Source organism: Chiloscyllium punctatum, chromosome 20 (assembly GCF_047496795.1).
Source record: "Chiloscyllium punctatum isolate Juve2018m chromosome 20, sChiPun1.3, whole genome shotgun sequence".
Lineage (NCBI taxonomy): Eukaryota > Metazoa > Chordata > Chondrichthyes > Orectolobiformes > Hemiscylliidae > Chiloscyllium > Chiloscyllium punctatum.
In genome coordinates, this window is record NC_092758.1 from 45,864,016 (window position 1) to 45,882,231 (window position 18,216).

At 42.4% G+C, this 18,216-nt stretch overlaps 1 protein-coding gene across 9 annotated transcripts in view; it reads right to left on the reverse strand.

Annotated features, from left to right (window-relative positions):
* The window catches only part of LOC140492100 (CXXC-type zinc finger protein 5-like), a 37,108-nt gene that overhangs the window by 8,928 nt on the left and 9,964 nt on the right, over positions 1-18,216 (reverse strand). For 8 of the 9 annotated variants that reach the window (XM_072590842.1, XM_072590838.1, XM_072590840.1 and 5 more), the window contains one exon: positions 10,702-11,658. In XM_072590842.1, coding sequence (XP_072446943.1) covers positions 10,702-11,493 — 792 coding nt within the window. In that variant the 5' untranslated portion in view covers positions 11,494-11,658. Of the gene's footprint in view, positions 1-10,701; positions 11,659-17,548; positions 17,747-18,216 lie in introns of all 9 variants that reach the window. The other variant, XM_072590837.1, reaches the window with a different exon arrangement.

The following is an 18,216-nucleotide window of genomic DNA, read 5'->3' on the forward strand; positions in this document are numbered from 1 at the left end:
AATAATCATCTCCCACATCCTTAACACTTAGGCACTTCTCGCCCATTTTTTCCTTTTCTGGAAGTGCCACTGCATTTAATATCACTATAAGTGAACCTACTGAGCCCTCTAATTGGGAGAAATTTAAACAATCCTTGTCCTAATCATGCATTGTGCTGCATGTCACTGCTCCAAGGTATTCTGCCAATATTAGCAAACAATATTAGCAAAATCCAACATATCATGTACTTTAATTTCTTAGCATAGCTTAGGGAGTAAGACGATCTTACTATCAAAAATATGCTATAATACCTACAAAACAGTGAATTAGTAAATCATAATACTTATTACTTTATTACAGCATTAACTGAAATACTATTATTGTATCTGAATATTATCACTCGTTAGACACAACAATCTTTTTCATTCATGTACTTCATTAGCAACATTAGCATTTAGAAACTTGGAGAGATTTTGCAGACGGTAGACTTCATCTGGTGTCTTATCCTTCCAAGTTGCACAGGCTGTGGGATTGATAGGTACTGCAGAAGAAGGTATAGAAAATTGCTGCAGTGCATCCATTGGATGATTTATGTCACAGACATGGTGCATGAGGGTGTAGGGAATGAAAAACTAAGGTGATGTTCAGGTGATCAAACAAGCTGCTTTGCCTTGGATAGTGCTGAGCTTTATGAATGTACTTGGAGCTGTAATCACCTAGACAAGTGGAACATATTCCATCGCTCTCCTAACTAGTGACTCTGAGGAAGATTTGGTGAGTTAAGAGGTAAGTTAGTTCCTGCAGAATGCCAAGACTCAGACTTATTTTTGTAACTACAGTACTCACATTGCTCATCCTGTAAAGTTTCTAGTCAACGATGACCCTTAGTATGTTGATGATTGGGAATTCAACAATGTCAAACCATTGAATGTAAAGGGCAAGTTGACTCTCCCTTGAAGATGGTCATTGCTTGGTATTTGCACAGCACCAATGTTAGTTGCCGTTTATCATTGTTATTCAGGTATTGTTTCATGCTAGCATGGACTGCTTCTTATTGTCTGTGGTGTTATGAATGGAACTGAACACTACGCTAATATTAGGAAAAACATCTGACCTAATGATGGAAGGCCATTGATTAAGATTATGAAATTGCCTGGTAAACATTGCTGCAGTAAAGTTTCAAAGTAATTTTCACAGATTGAGAAGACTAGCTTCTAACAATTTCAACTATCTTCTTTTATATTGAGGATGACTCTAACCAGTAGAGTCTTTACTCTAATTTCCACTGAATACAATTTTACTAAAGTTCATTGGTACCATACTTAACCAAATGCTGCCTTGACACCAGGGGAAATGACTCTTATATCACCAATGAAAATCAGCTCTTCTGTCCAGTTTGGACCAAAATTGAAATTAGACCAGGATTGAGTGGACCTGTCAGAAACCAAACTAAGTATTCTTTTAATAAAGATCAATTGATTGTCAACAATCTTTTCCATCACTTTGCTGATAGCTGAGAATAGGCAGATGAGGTGGTAATTAGTCGAGTTAGGTTAATCTAATCTTGCTTTTGGAAACAGATAGAAGTTAGCTAATTTTTTTTGTCATTAGGTAGATACCAATGTCAAACAGAACTGGAAGAGCTTGGCTAGAGGCATAGCTATAGTTGTGGAATTACTACATTGAGCCAGAAAATCATTAAGGCCAATAGACGTTGAAATATCACAGTGTCCCCTTTGCTGTCTCTAGCTATCCTGTGGTATGAAATGAATTATTGAAAACCAACTTTTGACAATGGTGGGATTTGAAGGAGTTGGGAAAGTTGGATCATCCATTCAGCATTTCTGGCTAAAGATGAATGCAAACTTCACAGTTTTGTTTATTGCATTGCTGTGTTAGGCCTTGGCATCATAATCAGTGTGAATATTCATACAATCTCCACTTTCTGTTAATTATTTAATCATTCAGTGCCAATTCATGACTAGGTGTGGCAGAATTGCAAAGCTTTGCTCTGATCTACTGATCTGACGGTTGTGCAATCACTTAACTAAGAAAAAGCATGCTGCTTCTATAGCTTAACACTTACGTAATGCTGTGCAACAGCTTCGCTAGATCTGAACCTCAACGTTAAGAATACTGAGTGCCATCTCTGACATACTCTTCTACACTCATTGTTGAATGAAAGTTCGTCTCCTTGCTTGCCAGTACTGCTGAAGTAAGGGATATCCTGGGCTATAAGCTTAGAAATTGTTGTGAAGCATAATTGCCTTATGGTCAATAGTTCTGTTTCATATCTATTTTAGTTAGTATAATGTTAGTGTTAAACAACACAATGAAGAGTGCCTTCAGTGTGAAAATGGAACTTGGACTCAACAAGGATTGCATAGTGGTCACTCCTGTCAATACTATAATGGATAGATGCATCTGCAACATGTAGATCAATGAGGACAAGGTTAAGTCAATTTTCTTCCCTTGTTCTGGTTCTCACCAATTGCCACAGATCCAATTTTTGCCCTCACAACTCAGCCAGCTTGGTCAGTAGCACTACTGAGCCACCCTTGACGATGGACTTTGACATCCTTGTTACTCTACTTCTTTCTTGTCATCAGCACTTCTTCAAAGTTGTTGGCAACATAATGGAACATTGATTCAACGGCTGAGGGACAGATATAGGTGGTAATCGGCAGTTTGCCTTGTCCATTTTTGATATGAAACATTGGAACTTCATATAGGTACACAACTACACTGGGGACTCCCCACCCTCACTTTGTTTACCACTGGGCCACTAGTTGCGGTGAGTCTGTAGTGTTGATAGGACAGGATAGACCCAGTGATCAGAGGAATCTGAGGCATTGTCTGAAAGTTATGTCATTCTGAGTATGACTATGCCAGACTGTTAAGGTAAAAACAATGACTGCAGATACTGGAAACCAGATTCTAGATTAGAGTGGTGCTGCAAAAGCACAGCAGTTCAGGCAGCATCCGAGGAGCAGGAAAATTGACGTTTCAGGCAAAAGCCCTTCATCAGGAATAGAGGCAGAGTGCCTGCAGGGTGGAGAGATAAATGAGAGGAGGATGGGATGGGGAGAAAATAGCATAGATACAATAGGTGAATGGGGATGGGGATGGAGGTGTTAGGTCAGGGAGGAGGGTGGGGGAAGGTAGCAAAGAGTACACTGGGTGATTGGGGGTGAGGATGAAGGTGATAGGTCAGAGGGGCGGGTGGAGTGGATAGGTGGAAAGGAAGATAGGCAGGTAGGACAAGTCATAGGGACAGTGCTGAGCTGGAAGTTTGGAACTGGGGTGAGGTGGGGGAAGGGGAAATGAGGAAACTGGTGAAATCCACACTGATGCTCTGGGGTTGAAGTGTTCCGAGGTGGAAGATGAGGCATTCTTCCTCCAGGCGTCGGATGGTGAGGGAGCAGCGGTGAAGGAGGCCCAGGACCTCCATGTCATCCCGCAGAGTGTGAGGGGGAGTTGAAATGTTGGGCCACAGGGCGGTGGGGTTGACTGGTGCGGGTGTCCCAGAGATGCTCCCTAAAGCGCTCTGCTAGGAGGCATCCAGTCTCCCCAATGTAGAGGAGACCGCATCGGGAGCAACGGATACAATAAATGATATTGGTGGATGTGCAGATAAAACTTTGATGGATGTGGAAGGCTTCTTTGGGGCCTTGGATGGAGGTGAGGGAGGAGGTGTGGGCACAGATTTTGCAATTCCTGCGGTGGCAGGGGAAGATGCCAGGATGAGAGGGTGGGTTGTTGGGGGGGCGTGGACCTGACCAGGTTGTCACGGAGGGAATGGTCTTTGCGGAAGGCAGAAAGGGGTGGGGAGGGAAATATATCCCTGGTGGTGGGGTCTGTTTGGAGGTGGCGGAAATGTTGTTGGATGATTTGATTTATGCGAAGGTTGGTAGGGTGGAAGGTGAGCACCAGGGGGTTCTGTCCTTGTTACGGTTGGAGGGGTGGGGTCTGAGGGCGGAGGTGCAGGATGTGGACAAGATGCATTGGAGGGCAGCAAAGAAGAGGCCATCTGGTGTGTTTTGTGGTGGAACTGGTCCTCCGAGGAGCAGATATGGCAGAGGCGGAGGAATTGGGAATACAGAATGGCAATTTTGCAGGAGGTGGGGTGGGAAGAGGTGTAATCCAGGTAGCTGTGGGAGTCAGTGGGTTTGTAAAAAATGTCGGTGTCAAGTCGGTCATCATTATTGGAGATGGAGAGGTCCAGGAAGAGGAGGGAGGTGTCAGAGATGGTCCAGGTAAATTTAAGGTCAGGGTAGAATGTGTTGGTGAAGTTGATGAATTGCTCAACCTCCTCGCGAGAGCACGAGGTGGCGCCAATGCAGTCATCAATGTAGCGGAGGAACAGGTGGGGAGTGGTGCCGGTGTAACTATGGAAGATCGACTGTTCTACGTAACCAACACAGGGACAGGCATAGCTAGGGCCCATACGGGTGCCCATGGCTACCCCTTTAGTTTGGAGGAAGTGGGAGGATTCGAAGGAGAAATTGTAAAGGGTAAGGACCAGTTCAGCCAAACGAATGAGTGTTGGTGGAAGGGTACTGTTGGGGACGTCAGGAGAGGAAAGAAACGGAGGGCTTGGAGGCTTTGGTCATGGCGGATGGAGGTGTAGAGGGATTGGATTTCTATGGTGAAGGTGAGACGTTGGGGGCCGGGGAAATGGAAGCCTTGGAGGAGGTGGAGGGTATAGGTGGCATCTCGAACTTATATGGGGAGTTCCTGGTCTAGGGGGATAGGACAGTGTCAGTGTCAATGTAGGTAGAGAGGAGTTCAGTGGGGTAGGAGCATGCTGAGACAATGGGTCGGCCAGGGTGGTCAGGCTTGTAGATCTTGGGAAGGCGGTAGAACTGGGCAGTGCGGGGTTCCCGGACTATGAGGTTGGAAGCTGTGGGTGGGAGATCTCCTGAGGTGATGAGGTTCTGGAAGGCCTGGGAGATGATGGTTTGGTGCTGGGGGGGTGGGGTCATGGTCGAGGGGGTGGTAGGAGGAGGTGTCTGCGAGTTGGCGTCTGGCTTCAGCGGTATAGAGGTCAGTGTGCCAAACTACCAATGCACCCCCTTTATCTGCTGGTTTGATGCTGAGGTTGGGATTGGAGCAGAGGGAGTGGAGGGCTGCGTGTTGTGAGGGTGAGAGGTTGGAGTGGGGGAGGGGGTAGACAGGTTGAAGCGGTTAATGCCCCGGCGGCAGTTGGAAATGAAGAGGTCGAGGGCAGGTAATAGGCCAGCACGGGGTGTCCAGGTGGATGCAGTGTGTTGGAGGTGGGTGAAGGGGTCCTCAGAAGGTAGACGGGAGTCCTGATTGTAAAAGTAAGCTCGGAGGCGGAGGCAGCTGAAGAAGTGTTCGACGTCACGGCGTGTATTAAATTCATTGATGCGTGGGCGGAGGGGGATGAAGGTGAGTCCTTTGCTAAGGACTGATCGTTCCTCCTCAGTGAGGGGGGAGGTCTGGAGGGATGGTGAAAACCCGGCAGGGCTAGGAGCTGGGACCCTTTTCCAGCACCACTCTAATCCAGACTGTTAAGGAAATCCGGCAGCACCTTTGGAGAGAGAAACACAAATCTTCTGCTCTCTGAATCACTGGACACCGAACGGATGATGAAAGATGCACATCAAGACCTTGTAGAAGGTTTCTTAATGTGAACTTACAAGGAAATTACCTGCAAAGCTTAAACTTCTAACAGGCAATTGCCCCTCTGCCCAGGACCCTATGTGAATGTCTATGATTCTAAGATTACTATAATTACCTGGATGGTTGCCCAGAAAATACTAGACAGCCTAAAATTGGAGGTGGAGGGCGATCACATAAAGCAAGTGGCCAGGCTACCATTTTTCCACTGATCCTTGACATTTGACACATAGTCAACAATGCATTAGGCAGCCCACCCACCCCTAGCCCTGCTGAGAAAATTAAATGACAATAGAGGTATTTGACAAGCTCATTCTGCATCTGTTGCTTTAAGATACGCAGTTGGGAGGTGAAAGGAAAGTGCCAACTTTCAGTCCTCGAGATAAGGGTGACTCACTTTCATCCACACCTTTATTTTTTGGAAGGAAGCGAGGTTTAATTGTCCATCCAGGGCCTCTCTGCCCAGAAATGGTAGCACTCCTTTATGCTTCCCCCTCTAAAACTAGACCCATTGCAGCTCATTTGAGTCTCCAATCCCATTCCACTTCAAATGCTCAAACGTTCCTTCAAGAACATGAGATACCTTGTTCCTTCTCAGGTTCTGCCAGTATTCCCAGCAGCACTGTTGTGATTGGCCAAATAGCATCCTTCAGTGCCATGACACTGCTATGATTCAGTGTTTCTTTAAATATTTGTTCATAGAATGTGGCATTGCTGGAAAGACCAGTATTTATGATCTTTGAGAAGATGGTGGTGCACTGCCTTCTTGAACTCTCGCATTCAAAATGGTGTAGATACAGCCAAAGTGCTGTTAGAGAGGGAGCTCCAGGATGTTGACCCAGTGACATGGAAGGAACAGCAAATTAGTTCCAAATCAGGTTGGGTGTGGGTTAAAGAGAAATCCTCAGGTGGTGGTATTTCCATATATCAGCTAACTTTGACCTGGTAAGTGGTATAAAGTCAGAGGTTAGGATGGTTGGTGAATTGCTGCAGTGTATCTTCTAGATGATACACACTGTTGCCACAATCCATCCGTAATGGTGGTGAATGGTGAATATGTTCCTTTGATGCAAGTCATGTCAATTTTATTAAGTGTGGTTGGAGCTGCACCCATTAATGAAAATGGTGAATATTCCATCATACTCCTGACTTGCGTTTTGTGAATGATTGACACTTCAAAACGTGTCAAGAAGTGAGTTACTGCAGATACCTGCTCTTGTAGCCACAGTTTCTGGTTAATGGTAACCCCTTAAATGTTGATAGTGGGTGATTCAGTGATTATAACACCATTAAACATCAGTTGGGGGGGGGGGGGGGGGAGGAGAAAGAGTGGGGAGAATGGTTGGACTCTTTCTTGTTGGAGAAGATCATTGGCTGGCATTTCTATGATGTAAATTTTATCTGCCAATAATCAGTGTAAGCTGGATGTTATCCATATCTTACTTCATTTCAATATGGACTGCTTCAGTATCTGAGGAGTCACAAATGGTGCTGGACATCATGCAACCATCAGCCAACTTTCCCAGTTTATGATGGAGGGAAGGTCATTGATGAAGCTGCTAAAGATGAATGGACCTAGGACATTACCCTGAGGAACTCCTGTCATGATGCCCTGGGACTAACAACTCCACCTATTTCCTTTGTGTTAAGTATAGCTCCACCCAGCAGACAGCTTTCTTCTGATTCCCACTGACATCTGTTTCACTAAGTCTCTTTGATACCACAATTGCTTAAATGCTGCCTTGATGTCAACAGCAGCCATCCTCACTTCCCCTCTTGAGCTCAGCTTTGTTGATGTTCGAGATCAGGAATGGAACAACAGGTTAATGTTGACCGCGTGCCACCTGACAGCATTGTCGACGACCTCTTCCATTGGTTTGCTGCTGATGGAGTGTAAATTGATAGTGGTAACTGGCTGTGTTGCATTTGTCTTGCCTTTTATGGACAGGTTATACCTGGGCAACTCTTCACATTGCTAGCTAGATGCCAGTGTTGTAACTGCACTGGAACAGCATGATTAAGGACGTGGCTAGCTCTGGAGCACAGGTTGTTACTATTGCTGGAATATTTTATATATTCATTATTCGCAGCTCTCTAGAATAGGGTTTATGATCCCCAAAATGCAAATGTTCCACTGTCAGACAATGAAGGTTGACCCTCTTGGCAGAAGATCACTGTGGGGCAGCTGGATTCCCTATTGGCTCCCAGCCAGCAGGCTTTTAGCTCAAGTGGGAGGAGTCATCCAACCCTCCATATCCTAGTCAAACACTTAGGTAACTCCATAACTGACACCCAGTTATACCCTCTACCTCTCAATAATCCAAACACCTTCCCACTGTCATTGATCACACCCTCCTTAACCTCACATACATCCATGTGACAGCCTGACTACAGTCCCTCACTGAACCTACTTGAGTATCCCATGGTTAGTTCTTTCTAACTGGATCCAACTATCTTGTGAAGATCTGACTAACACCAGTCCGTTCACTTATCTAGACCATACTGACTCCCTACCCTGACTAACCATTCAACCTGACCCGAATATCCCCAACCGAGCTCCCCAATTCACTAATCTCCTCATCCTTCTAACTTCATACCTAATTCACCCACCTATCCAACCTATTCACCTCACATGTCTATCCTATCTACCCTCCCATCATCCACCACTTACCAAACATTCATTCATCCATTAAGTAAAAGACTAGGCCTTTTAAATATTAGTTGCAACAGGAGAGTCATTGTTGTAAAAAGAAGGAGCCTCCACTTTTCCCCAATTCCACTCAACGTTGACAGACTTCCTGAGAGCTGCATGGTGTAATCCTTACCAAATTGGCAATATAGACAGCCACTGCTCAGCAGATTCAGATCAATAAAACAGCTCTTCAATCTTCCATCACAAAACATCTCCCATTAATTCTGCTTCTCTCTCTCCATGTGTGTTCCTGATATGATTAGTTTTCGCATGTTCTGTGTTTATGTTAGATTTCTAACAGGCATCTGAAATATTTTGCTTTTGTCTGTCAAGTTGTTGCCTGATTTATGGGTCAGATCTCTTCATTTTGGTACAAGTTCCCATGTATCAGTGAGAAAGTCTTCCTAGGGTCTATTGGGCAAAGTGCACCTTTACTATATCCAAATCAGATAAGGTGATTAGTCTGTCCTTTTGTTATGTTTTATCACTAGCCATTTGCATAACTGTGTGGCTTCTTATGTCATACCAGAGCACTGGTAAGAGTTTGCTACAGTGCTGTGGATCTGGAGTCACATATAGGGCAACCAGGTAAGGATGACACAATTCCTTTCATAAAAGAATGTTATTAGATCAGATGATTCTAAGCAGTAGTGAAAACTGTGCCATTTCCACACCTATCCCAACTTTCAGTTCCACTGACTACAATCCTGTTGGAGGTATCAGGATAGATGTTAGACATCAGTTGTTATATTCTGTTGTCAAAAAGTTATAATTATTTACTTATGATCAGAATCCAAATGAAATATGTCATTAGAAGATACCGACCAAACACCTAAGTTTCCAATGGAAAAGTGAAACATAAACTTGAATGACAAAAATGCGAAGGTACAGAAATCTATGCAATGTGAGTCATTGTAAGCCTTGAAGACAGAGATTAATAAGCCAGCTAACGTTTTTAAAATTACTCCCGCCCATACCATTTTTTTTGTAATCGTAAATACATTTCCCCAACATAATACATGTCTATTCTGTTCTTGGAATTAATTTTTTCCACTATTAGTAACAGAATTACACATATCAAATTAATCTTTAGTTACACACTTGCAAATACAAAACAAAATTAAAACATGGTATGTTTATTGAAAAGAAAATTAATAACTATCTTTTTGTTTAGGAATATAGTAGCAACAAGGCAAACCAGGGCAGGACTTATACAGTTAATGGTAGGGTCCTGGGGAGCGATGCCAAACAGAGTCCTAGGGGTGCAGGTACCGGTGCATAGTTCCTCAAAAGTGGAATCACAGGTAGACAAGATGGTGAAGGTGGCTTTTGGCACACTTGCCTTCATCAATCAGTGCACTGAGAATAGGAGTTGGGATGTCATGTTGTGGCTGTATAGGATATTGGTGAGGCTACCTTTACAAGACTGCATTCAATTCTGGTCTCCCCCCCTGCAGAGCAAAGATGTTGTGAAATTTGAAAAGGTTCAGAAAAAGATCTACAAGTATGTTGACAGGATTAGAGGGTATGAGCTATTGGAAGAGGCTGAATAGGTTGGGGCCATTTTCGTGGAACATTAGAGGATGCAGGATGACCTTACAGAAGTTTTAAATCATAAGGGGCATGGATTGGGTGAAGCCAAGGTAGTTTTCCCCTAAGAGGAGGAGAGTCCAAATCTAGAGGGCACAGGTTTAAAAGGTGAGAGTGGAAAGATTTAAAAGGGACCTGGGTGAGGCAACTTTTTCATGCAGAGGATGGTACGTGTATGCCAGAGGAAATGGTGGAGGTTGATTTAATTGCAACATGTAAAAGGCATCTGGATGGGTATATGAATAGGAAGGGTTTAGAGGGACAAGGCACAAATGCTAGCAAACGGGACTAAATCATATTAGGATATTTGGTTGGCATGGACAACTTGCACTGAAGGGTCCATTTCCATGCTGTATAATGCTATAACAAACCTACCAATCGCAGTAAAACTCACATTTTTAAAAGATCAAATATTTACAACATTCAGGGGTTATTTTTAATAATATCTTGTGTGACTGTGGATCAATAATTGATAATTAAGGTCCAGACTGCAGATTTCTTTTTAAAAAAGGGTGGTTTTACAACAATCGAGAATCAATTTTAGAAACAGAACATATTGTCATTTGTGCAAATGCAGAAACATTGAAATTTTTGTTGAAGCAGAATTTGTGCTCCTGAAAGGGAAATTCTATAGAATAAATATTATTATATAATTAGCAGAGATATCAAAAACAATCTCAATGCACTGATGACTATGTGAATCATTCAAGCACCACCATTTAATCACCCAGATTTTTTTTTCAAACATGGGGGAAAAGAAAATAACTTAATCAAAAATCTTTTGAGTTACCCTTACCTCCAACGCCGCTGTTGGCTTTTTTTTAAGTTCCTCACATTTTCGCAGTTTGCAAATTTGGTGGCCGGTTTTGCGATTTCTACAGCTACTGCATTCCTCACAATTTAATCTTCTTCTGCAGGGCTCACACATGCCACATCTCTTTCTCTTCTTTTTCCCAGAATGAATGGCTGAAGCAAGGTCATTCTGCAATGGATATTCTACCAGACCGGCCATTTGAAGTGCACTATCTGCCATGAATATCCCAGCAGGAGTCATAATAAAAACACCAGGATTCAAGGGAATTCCACCCATGAAGGGTAGATCAACAGGACTGCTGATAGCTTCGGCAGCAGATACCACCTCCATGTCAGAAATCCCAGCTTCTCGCTCACTAGAGAGGAAAATATGCTCAGGTTCTACCTGCTTTTGAAGGTCTGAAGAAGCAATGTGCACTTCATTCTGTATTTCTGATGAGCTTTCCAGTGACCTGTCAGATTTGTCTAGCAAGTGAGAGACTCTTTTGTGCTTTGAGGTAGTACTATTTGGAACAACAGTTGATTCTTTTCCATGTACTAAGATACTTCCATTCTGCAACTGCCCAATCATTGAGCTAGTACTGCCAAATGTAGAAAAGCGAGTTGATGTACGAGGTTTCTTTAGAACTTTGCTTAATGGCTCATTTATTATACCACTTCTGCTCCTTTTTTCCAATTCAGCAGTAAGTTCATCATCCTTAGAGTTATCTTTTTCCAAAGGATCTATGGTCTGAGAGATCTGTTGCTCAGTAAGTTTGCTGGCATTAGACATCATTAAAGATTCGGAAGTATTGTGAAAACCAAAATTTTGAAGTATCTATGGGAAGCAGCTCTCGGTTACCAAATTCACTTGGAAAAATGTTGCAAATCTTCACTAACTGAACAGCTTATTCGAGAACCTCTGTGAACCTTCTGCAGTTACCCAAAGGACGAGGAGGCTCTTTAAATAAAGGAAATAAAAAATAGTTATCCTTGACCTTACCTTTACAGCAAATCTTAAAAAAAAACTTTACTAATGTGTCATCTTACTTGTTAGATAAAACAAGACATTACTAAAATAATTTTCCAAATGTTTCATAATTTTGAAATGATATGCAAAGGGATTGCAGAATTTCATGACCATTTTTAACATTCTATAAATTCATATATTTCATCAGAACTCCTGACACATTTATGCATTTAAATTTTCATAACTTTGCAACAAATGCTGTATGAAATTAGTTTAAAAAATTAAATTACAAATAACTGTGCTACAAACTAAATTTCAAAATCAAAAATTTAAGAAAAGTTTCTGTGAAGATATTCAACTACTATCTCCATTTGTTACCTCAAAGCAGCTACTGTAGCACTCATTCGACAGTTCAGTATTTCATGCTGGAGACACTCGTGAACTCTTGTCACTGGCTACTTGTTTTACTTAAGTGCAGATTTCATAAATACATCTAATCTGAGATCACCAATATAGGGGCTTAGAGAGTCAGGGGGAAATACACTCAATTCTTCAGTCATGAATTCTCAATTTCAGCCATTTTGCTATTTGAGTTACAGGGCACAGCCTAGTTTCTCCCCACAACATGTGGCAATGGAGGCAAATGAAAACTGCATTTTGGAAGTACGTTTTGTTTAACCAGCAACATGTTCACAAATGCATTGGTGCTGGCCTTGGAACAGGCCATCTATTTCCTGGCTATAGCTTTGTATGAGCTAGCGACAACAGGAGAAATGGAAGGAAACCAGTTCCAAAAGAGGGCTGGTATGTGTTTAATTTCTGGCTTATTTTCTCCTGTTACCTCAATCCTAAACAAAATAAATTATTAATTTTTTTTTGATTAGGACATCTCCAGACCTTAGCATAGAAAAAGAAAACAGCTGGCAGTGAAATCCAACTTTGGCCAGTGGAACACCACAGCTGGTAATGCATTCCCTGTCCATTACACAGTCAGAGTTGGCTTTAATGGAAAGTAAAATGGTTGTAATTGGTAACCAATTTGCAGCTCTCCTTAATTCAATTTCAACCTCTTTCTTGTTGTGAACTGCTGGTTTTCAAAGTATCCAGAGACTACTTTCTCTTGATGGACAAACTATTGTCTCACAAAACTAATTTTAGCTTTGGGATTGCTTGGTTAGTTTGGAATGCAGAGAGATACCAACAACATGGTTCAATTCCTGTAAGAGCTGAGGTCACCATGAGGGTCCCACCTTCTCAACCTCACCTCTTGCTTGGGGCATGGTGACCTTCAGGTTAAAGTCACTGTCAATCATTTTTTTCTCATGAAAAAGCAGCCTCTGGGACTATGACGACATTCACTTATTTAGCTTTAGTACCACATGAATTGACTCGTTTTTCAGCAGGGATGACAATTCTGCATTACTGTGTCCACAACATACAGAATTACAATACATTAGTAGATCAGTGTTTATTATCACACATTCACACTTTATCTTTTTTAGTAAATGAATCATTCCTTTTGCTTAAGGGAGGAAAAGACAATTGATTAAAGGAAATTCTGAAAAAGTGCTTGCTGTAATCCCTTATTCTTCAGCATGCTTCACACTGCCAAATCTTAATTTATTTCTGGATTCTGCTTTCAGATTAATTTCTAATTTCTCTCCTATACTCATTTCACTTTCAGGACCTTTCGAAAACCCATTTCTTTAACTCATTTTTCAGCTACTTCTAATATTTCCTTCCCTCTACACTTCAACTGGCATTTCTTTTTACGATTATGTTTCTGTGAAGTACCTTGTGTTGTTGTTTCTGCTAAAGACATTGCAAAAACCATATTCTTATTGACAAAGCATGGAGAAAAAAATAAACAAGGATGCAACTCCTTGTGAAACGGACTGATAAGCTAGAAGAGATACCTGTTAGGAAGGAAGATGTGTTGGACATTTTGAACAACTTGAGGATAGACAAGTCCCCCGGGCCTGACGGGATATATCCTAGGATTATGTGGGAAGCAAGAGAGGAAATTGCAGTACCGTTGGCAATGATCTTCTCGTCTTCACTGGCAACTGGGGTGGTACCAGGGGACTGGAGAGTAGCGAATGTTGTGCCCCTGTTCAAAAAAGGGAATAGGGATAACCCCGGGAATTACAGGCCAGTTAGTCTTACTTCTGTGGCAGGCAAAGTAATGGAAAGGGTACTGAGGGATAGGATTTACGAGTATCTGGAAAGACACTGCTTGATTAGGGACAGCCAGCACGGATTTGTGAAGGGTAGGTCTTGCCTTACAAGTCTTATTGAATTCTTCAAGGAGGTGACCAAGCATGTGGATGAGGGTAGAGCAGTGGATGTAGTGTACATGGATTTTAGTAAGGCATTTGATAAGGTTCCCCATGGTAGGCTTATGCGGAAAGTCAGGAGGCATGGGATAGAGGGAAATTTGGCCAATTGGATAGAAAACTGGCTAACCGGTAGAAGTCAGAGAGTGGTGGTAGATGGTAAATATTCAGCATGGAGTCCAGTTACAAGTGGAGTTCCGCAGGGATCAGTTCTGGGTCCTCTGCTGTTTGTAATTTTTATTAATGACTTAGAGGAGGGAGTCGAAGGGTGGGTCAGTAAATTTGCAGATGATACAAAGATAGGTGGAGTTGTGGACAGTGAGGAGGGCTGTTGTCGGCTGCAGAGGGACTTAGATAGGATGCAGAGCTGGGCTGAGGAGTGGCAGATGGAGTTCAACCCTGCCAAGTGTGAGGTTGTCCATTTTGGAAGAACAAATAAGAATGCGGAATACAGGGTTAATGGTAGGGTTCTTGGTCAGGTGGAGGAACAGAGGGATCTTGGGGTCTATGTACATAGATCTTTGAAGGTTGCCACTCAGGTGGATAGAGTTTGTAAGAAGGCCTATGGAGTATTATCGTTCATTAGCAGAGGGATTGAATTCAAGAGTCGTGAGGTGATGTTGCAGCTGTACAGGACTTTGGTTAGGCCACATTTGGAGTACTGTGTGCAGTTCTGGTCGCCTCACTTTAGGAAAGATGTGGAAGCTTTGGAGAGGGTGCAGAGAAGATTTACCAGGATGTTGCCTGGAATGGAGAGTAGGTCGTACGAGGATAGGTTGAGAGTTCTCGGCCTTTTCTCGTTGGAACGGCGAAGGATGAGGGGTGACTTGATAGAGGTTTATAAGATGATCAGCGGAATAGATAGAGTAGACAGTCAGAAACTTTTTCCCCGGGTACAACAGAGTGTTACAAGGGGACATAAATTTAAGGTGAAGGGTGGAAGGTATAGGGGAGATGTCAGGGGTGGGTTCTTTACCCAGAGAGTGGTGGGGGCATGGAATGCGCTGCCCGAGGGAGTGGTAGAGTCAGATTCATTGGCGACCTTTAAGCGGCATTTGGATAGGTACATGGATGGGTGCTTAATCTAGGATAGAAGTTCGGCACAACATCGTGGGCCGAAGGGCCTGTTCTGTGCTGTATTGTTCTATGTTCTATGTTCTATGTTCCTTTGATCTCCATTACATAATAGCTGGAATTGAAAGCCAATCTCATTAATAGCAACCATGAAACCACTGCTATTGGTTGTAAAGACTTATCTGGTTCATTACTGTCCTTTATGATATGCAATTTGCTATCCTTACCTGGTCTGATCTATATGTGACTCCAGATCCACAGTAATGGTGCTGCCTGTTAAATGTCCTCCAAAATGGCTTACCAAGCCACTCAGTTCAAGGATAATTAGGGGTGGGCAATAAATGCTGATCTTGCCAGTGACACACACACACGCGCACACACACACACATCCAATGAAATCAGTTCAGTACAGAAACTACATGAAAGTTAATAAATTTGGATAAGATGTCATATTTCAATTTTCATGTGATATGTCAGAATTTTGACTTTTTCTCCAGTAGAACAGGGTTTTAAAAAAAAACTAGGGTAGCTTTTGAGCAAGGTTGACAATTCTGCATTACTGTATTGAAATCTACAGAATAATATCAGTCAACCAGTGCCTATTTAAAAGGCCTAACAAACATTCACACTATATTTTTAGTAACTGAATGAGAATAATCATTCATTTTGCTTGAGATGAGTTTTATTTTGTTTAAGCAACGAGTAAGTAACAAACAAATGTTACTCAAAATAATCCCAAGTGTCAGTGGTAACTTCCATGGAGTAGGACAACTTCTGAAATGCTGGCAGCTGCATTATTTTTTAAACTTGCAATTTTTCCCATGGGAAGTCTTCATTAAAATTATTATTCTTTCTCCCGAAAATTCATCTGAAGATTGACAAATTTGTAATATGCTAACATATTCAAACAACCTGTCCATGATTTGAATAAAAACAATGTATTCTATCTTCAACAGATGAAAAACGTCTTTTTAAGATTCATTTACTGCATTGATAGAGAGTTTTCTGACGACTGTCTGGAAGATTTTATTTAATGGTTAAACCACAGTTTGGATAATGTAATGAATATATTAAAATATAAGGCTGTGGCTCTACAGTTAGGGTATAAAGCTTATATAAACAAATTCAAACATTTAGCAGTTATATCAGAAGTCACTGCACTTTTAAAATTTGCTACACCACTCTTGATGGTTGCACAATATATTTCTCTGCACATCAGTAATGCTCGAGTGTTCTATTCTGTTCAAATAAAAAGCACTGAATAGTCAAGATAATGCCACTAAAAAAAAAGGATTTTAGAACCCACATAGTTAGGAAAGTAACTGAATAGTGATTGAAACTACTGTCATCAAATGATGTGCTGGTTTTCCATCACCAGCATGTTTCACCCATGCAGTGGGAGGGTGGTGCCCAGAACATTCCTAATCTGGCAATAATTGCAGTTATGCCCATCTGAAAGCTCATTCAGGACAGTTTTCAGATGTTGATAGCAGCTGTCTGCTCAGGCAGACTATGTAAATGAAGCCAGACAGACAGTGGGGAGCCAGTTATAGCAAGCTCTGAGAATCAGGTGAAAGCTGGAATGGTAGAAAGGCAGATTTAGTATTGGCACAGTGCAGCAAGAGTCATCAGAAAGCACTTGGGCAGTGCATGAGATTGCTGCTGTGCTGGAACCACGGTGGCATAAGAGGAGGGGGCAAGGCTTTCAAACATAACTGAGAGGCCGCCCAACAAAAAGAAAACAGCAGCTGCCAAATAGATGCGCCACTCTCTGACTTTGATAAAAAGCAACATCCTCCTGGGCATCATGCAGGTAGATAAGAATGACAGGGGATAGGGGGGCAAAGGGGACCATTCCTCAGCATCAGATAGGATGTTGAAGACAGAGATACATGCAGAAAACCAAAAAAATAGCACAGCACTGCAGGACACTTCAACGCTCCAGGCAGATAGTCACAGAAATGTGTTCCCTTATTGTGGAAAACCTCACACCTAACAGCACTGTTTGCTCTGCACTGGAAGCTGCCATCAGTCACTGTGGCCAGTAATCTCATCTGCTCTGGCTCCTTCCGAGAATCAGCTGCAGATCTCATAAATGCCCATTTGTCTTGAGAAATCTAAGCAGTACATACAATTCCAGACAACTGGACCTCAAAACCAAATCAGTCAGTGCGTTCTGTTTCCATCGCTGAATTCCCCCAGATGCAGAACTGTATCAATTGCACCGAAGTAACCATTAAGACACTATCTGAATGTCCGATGAGATTCATCAATAGAAGGTCTTCTACTCTCTCAATGTTGAAGCGGTCTGTGACCACAACAAGAGCTTCCTGTATCTGAGTGTTCACCTTTCTGACTGCAGCCATGATCACTTCACTCAATGGCAGCCCAAGGTGCTCTAGTTCTTTATTCAACCCCAAAAACACAACTGATAGATTTAGGAGATATCTGTTAAAGAGATGATTACTCACCCCTCTTCGAGAACTCAAAACAGAGATGTTAAAAGTCATCATCTCAAAAGCATTAACCAGTAGGCCATGTGGATTCTAAAGGTGTGGTCTCAGTGCCTGGACTGGTCAGATGGTACCTGACAGTACACTCCTGTAAAGCCCTCATGTATAGTGGTGATTTGCTGAGCTCCCCAAACATAGCTCTCCAGATTGAAGACACTGAAACATTCAAAGGACACAGCTCATTGATGGAAGGATGAGGAGAAGGAAGAAATTTCCTGACTGCACAGGAAAGCAAACAAGGTTTGAGAGTGATATCAGGACAACATTGGCATTCAGGATCATCTGATCCAGGCACATTTGTAGGGGTATGGGTGGGTTGCGCTTCGGCGGGGCGGTGTGGACTTGTTGGGCCAAAGGGCCTGTTTCCTCATTGTAAGTAATCTAATCTAATCTAATTTCTGCCGAGACCCCTCCAACCCAAACACTGGATGGAACTCACTTTAAGATGCCTATGAGAACATATCTGCAAGAAACTTTAACTCCTACCAACAATGATTAAAACACATCTGTCCAGAAGTTTCAATGTCACTAATCACAGACCCTCATCCCTCCTTCAATGTAACATCATTAATAAAAGGCTCACACACATCTGGCTTCATGTGTCAATATTTACACGTTGTTCAAAA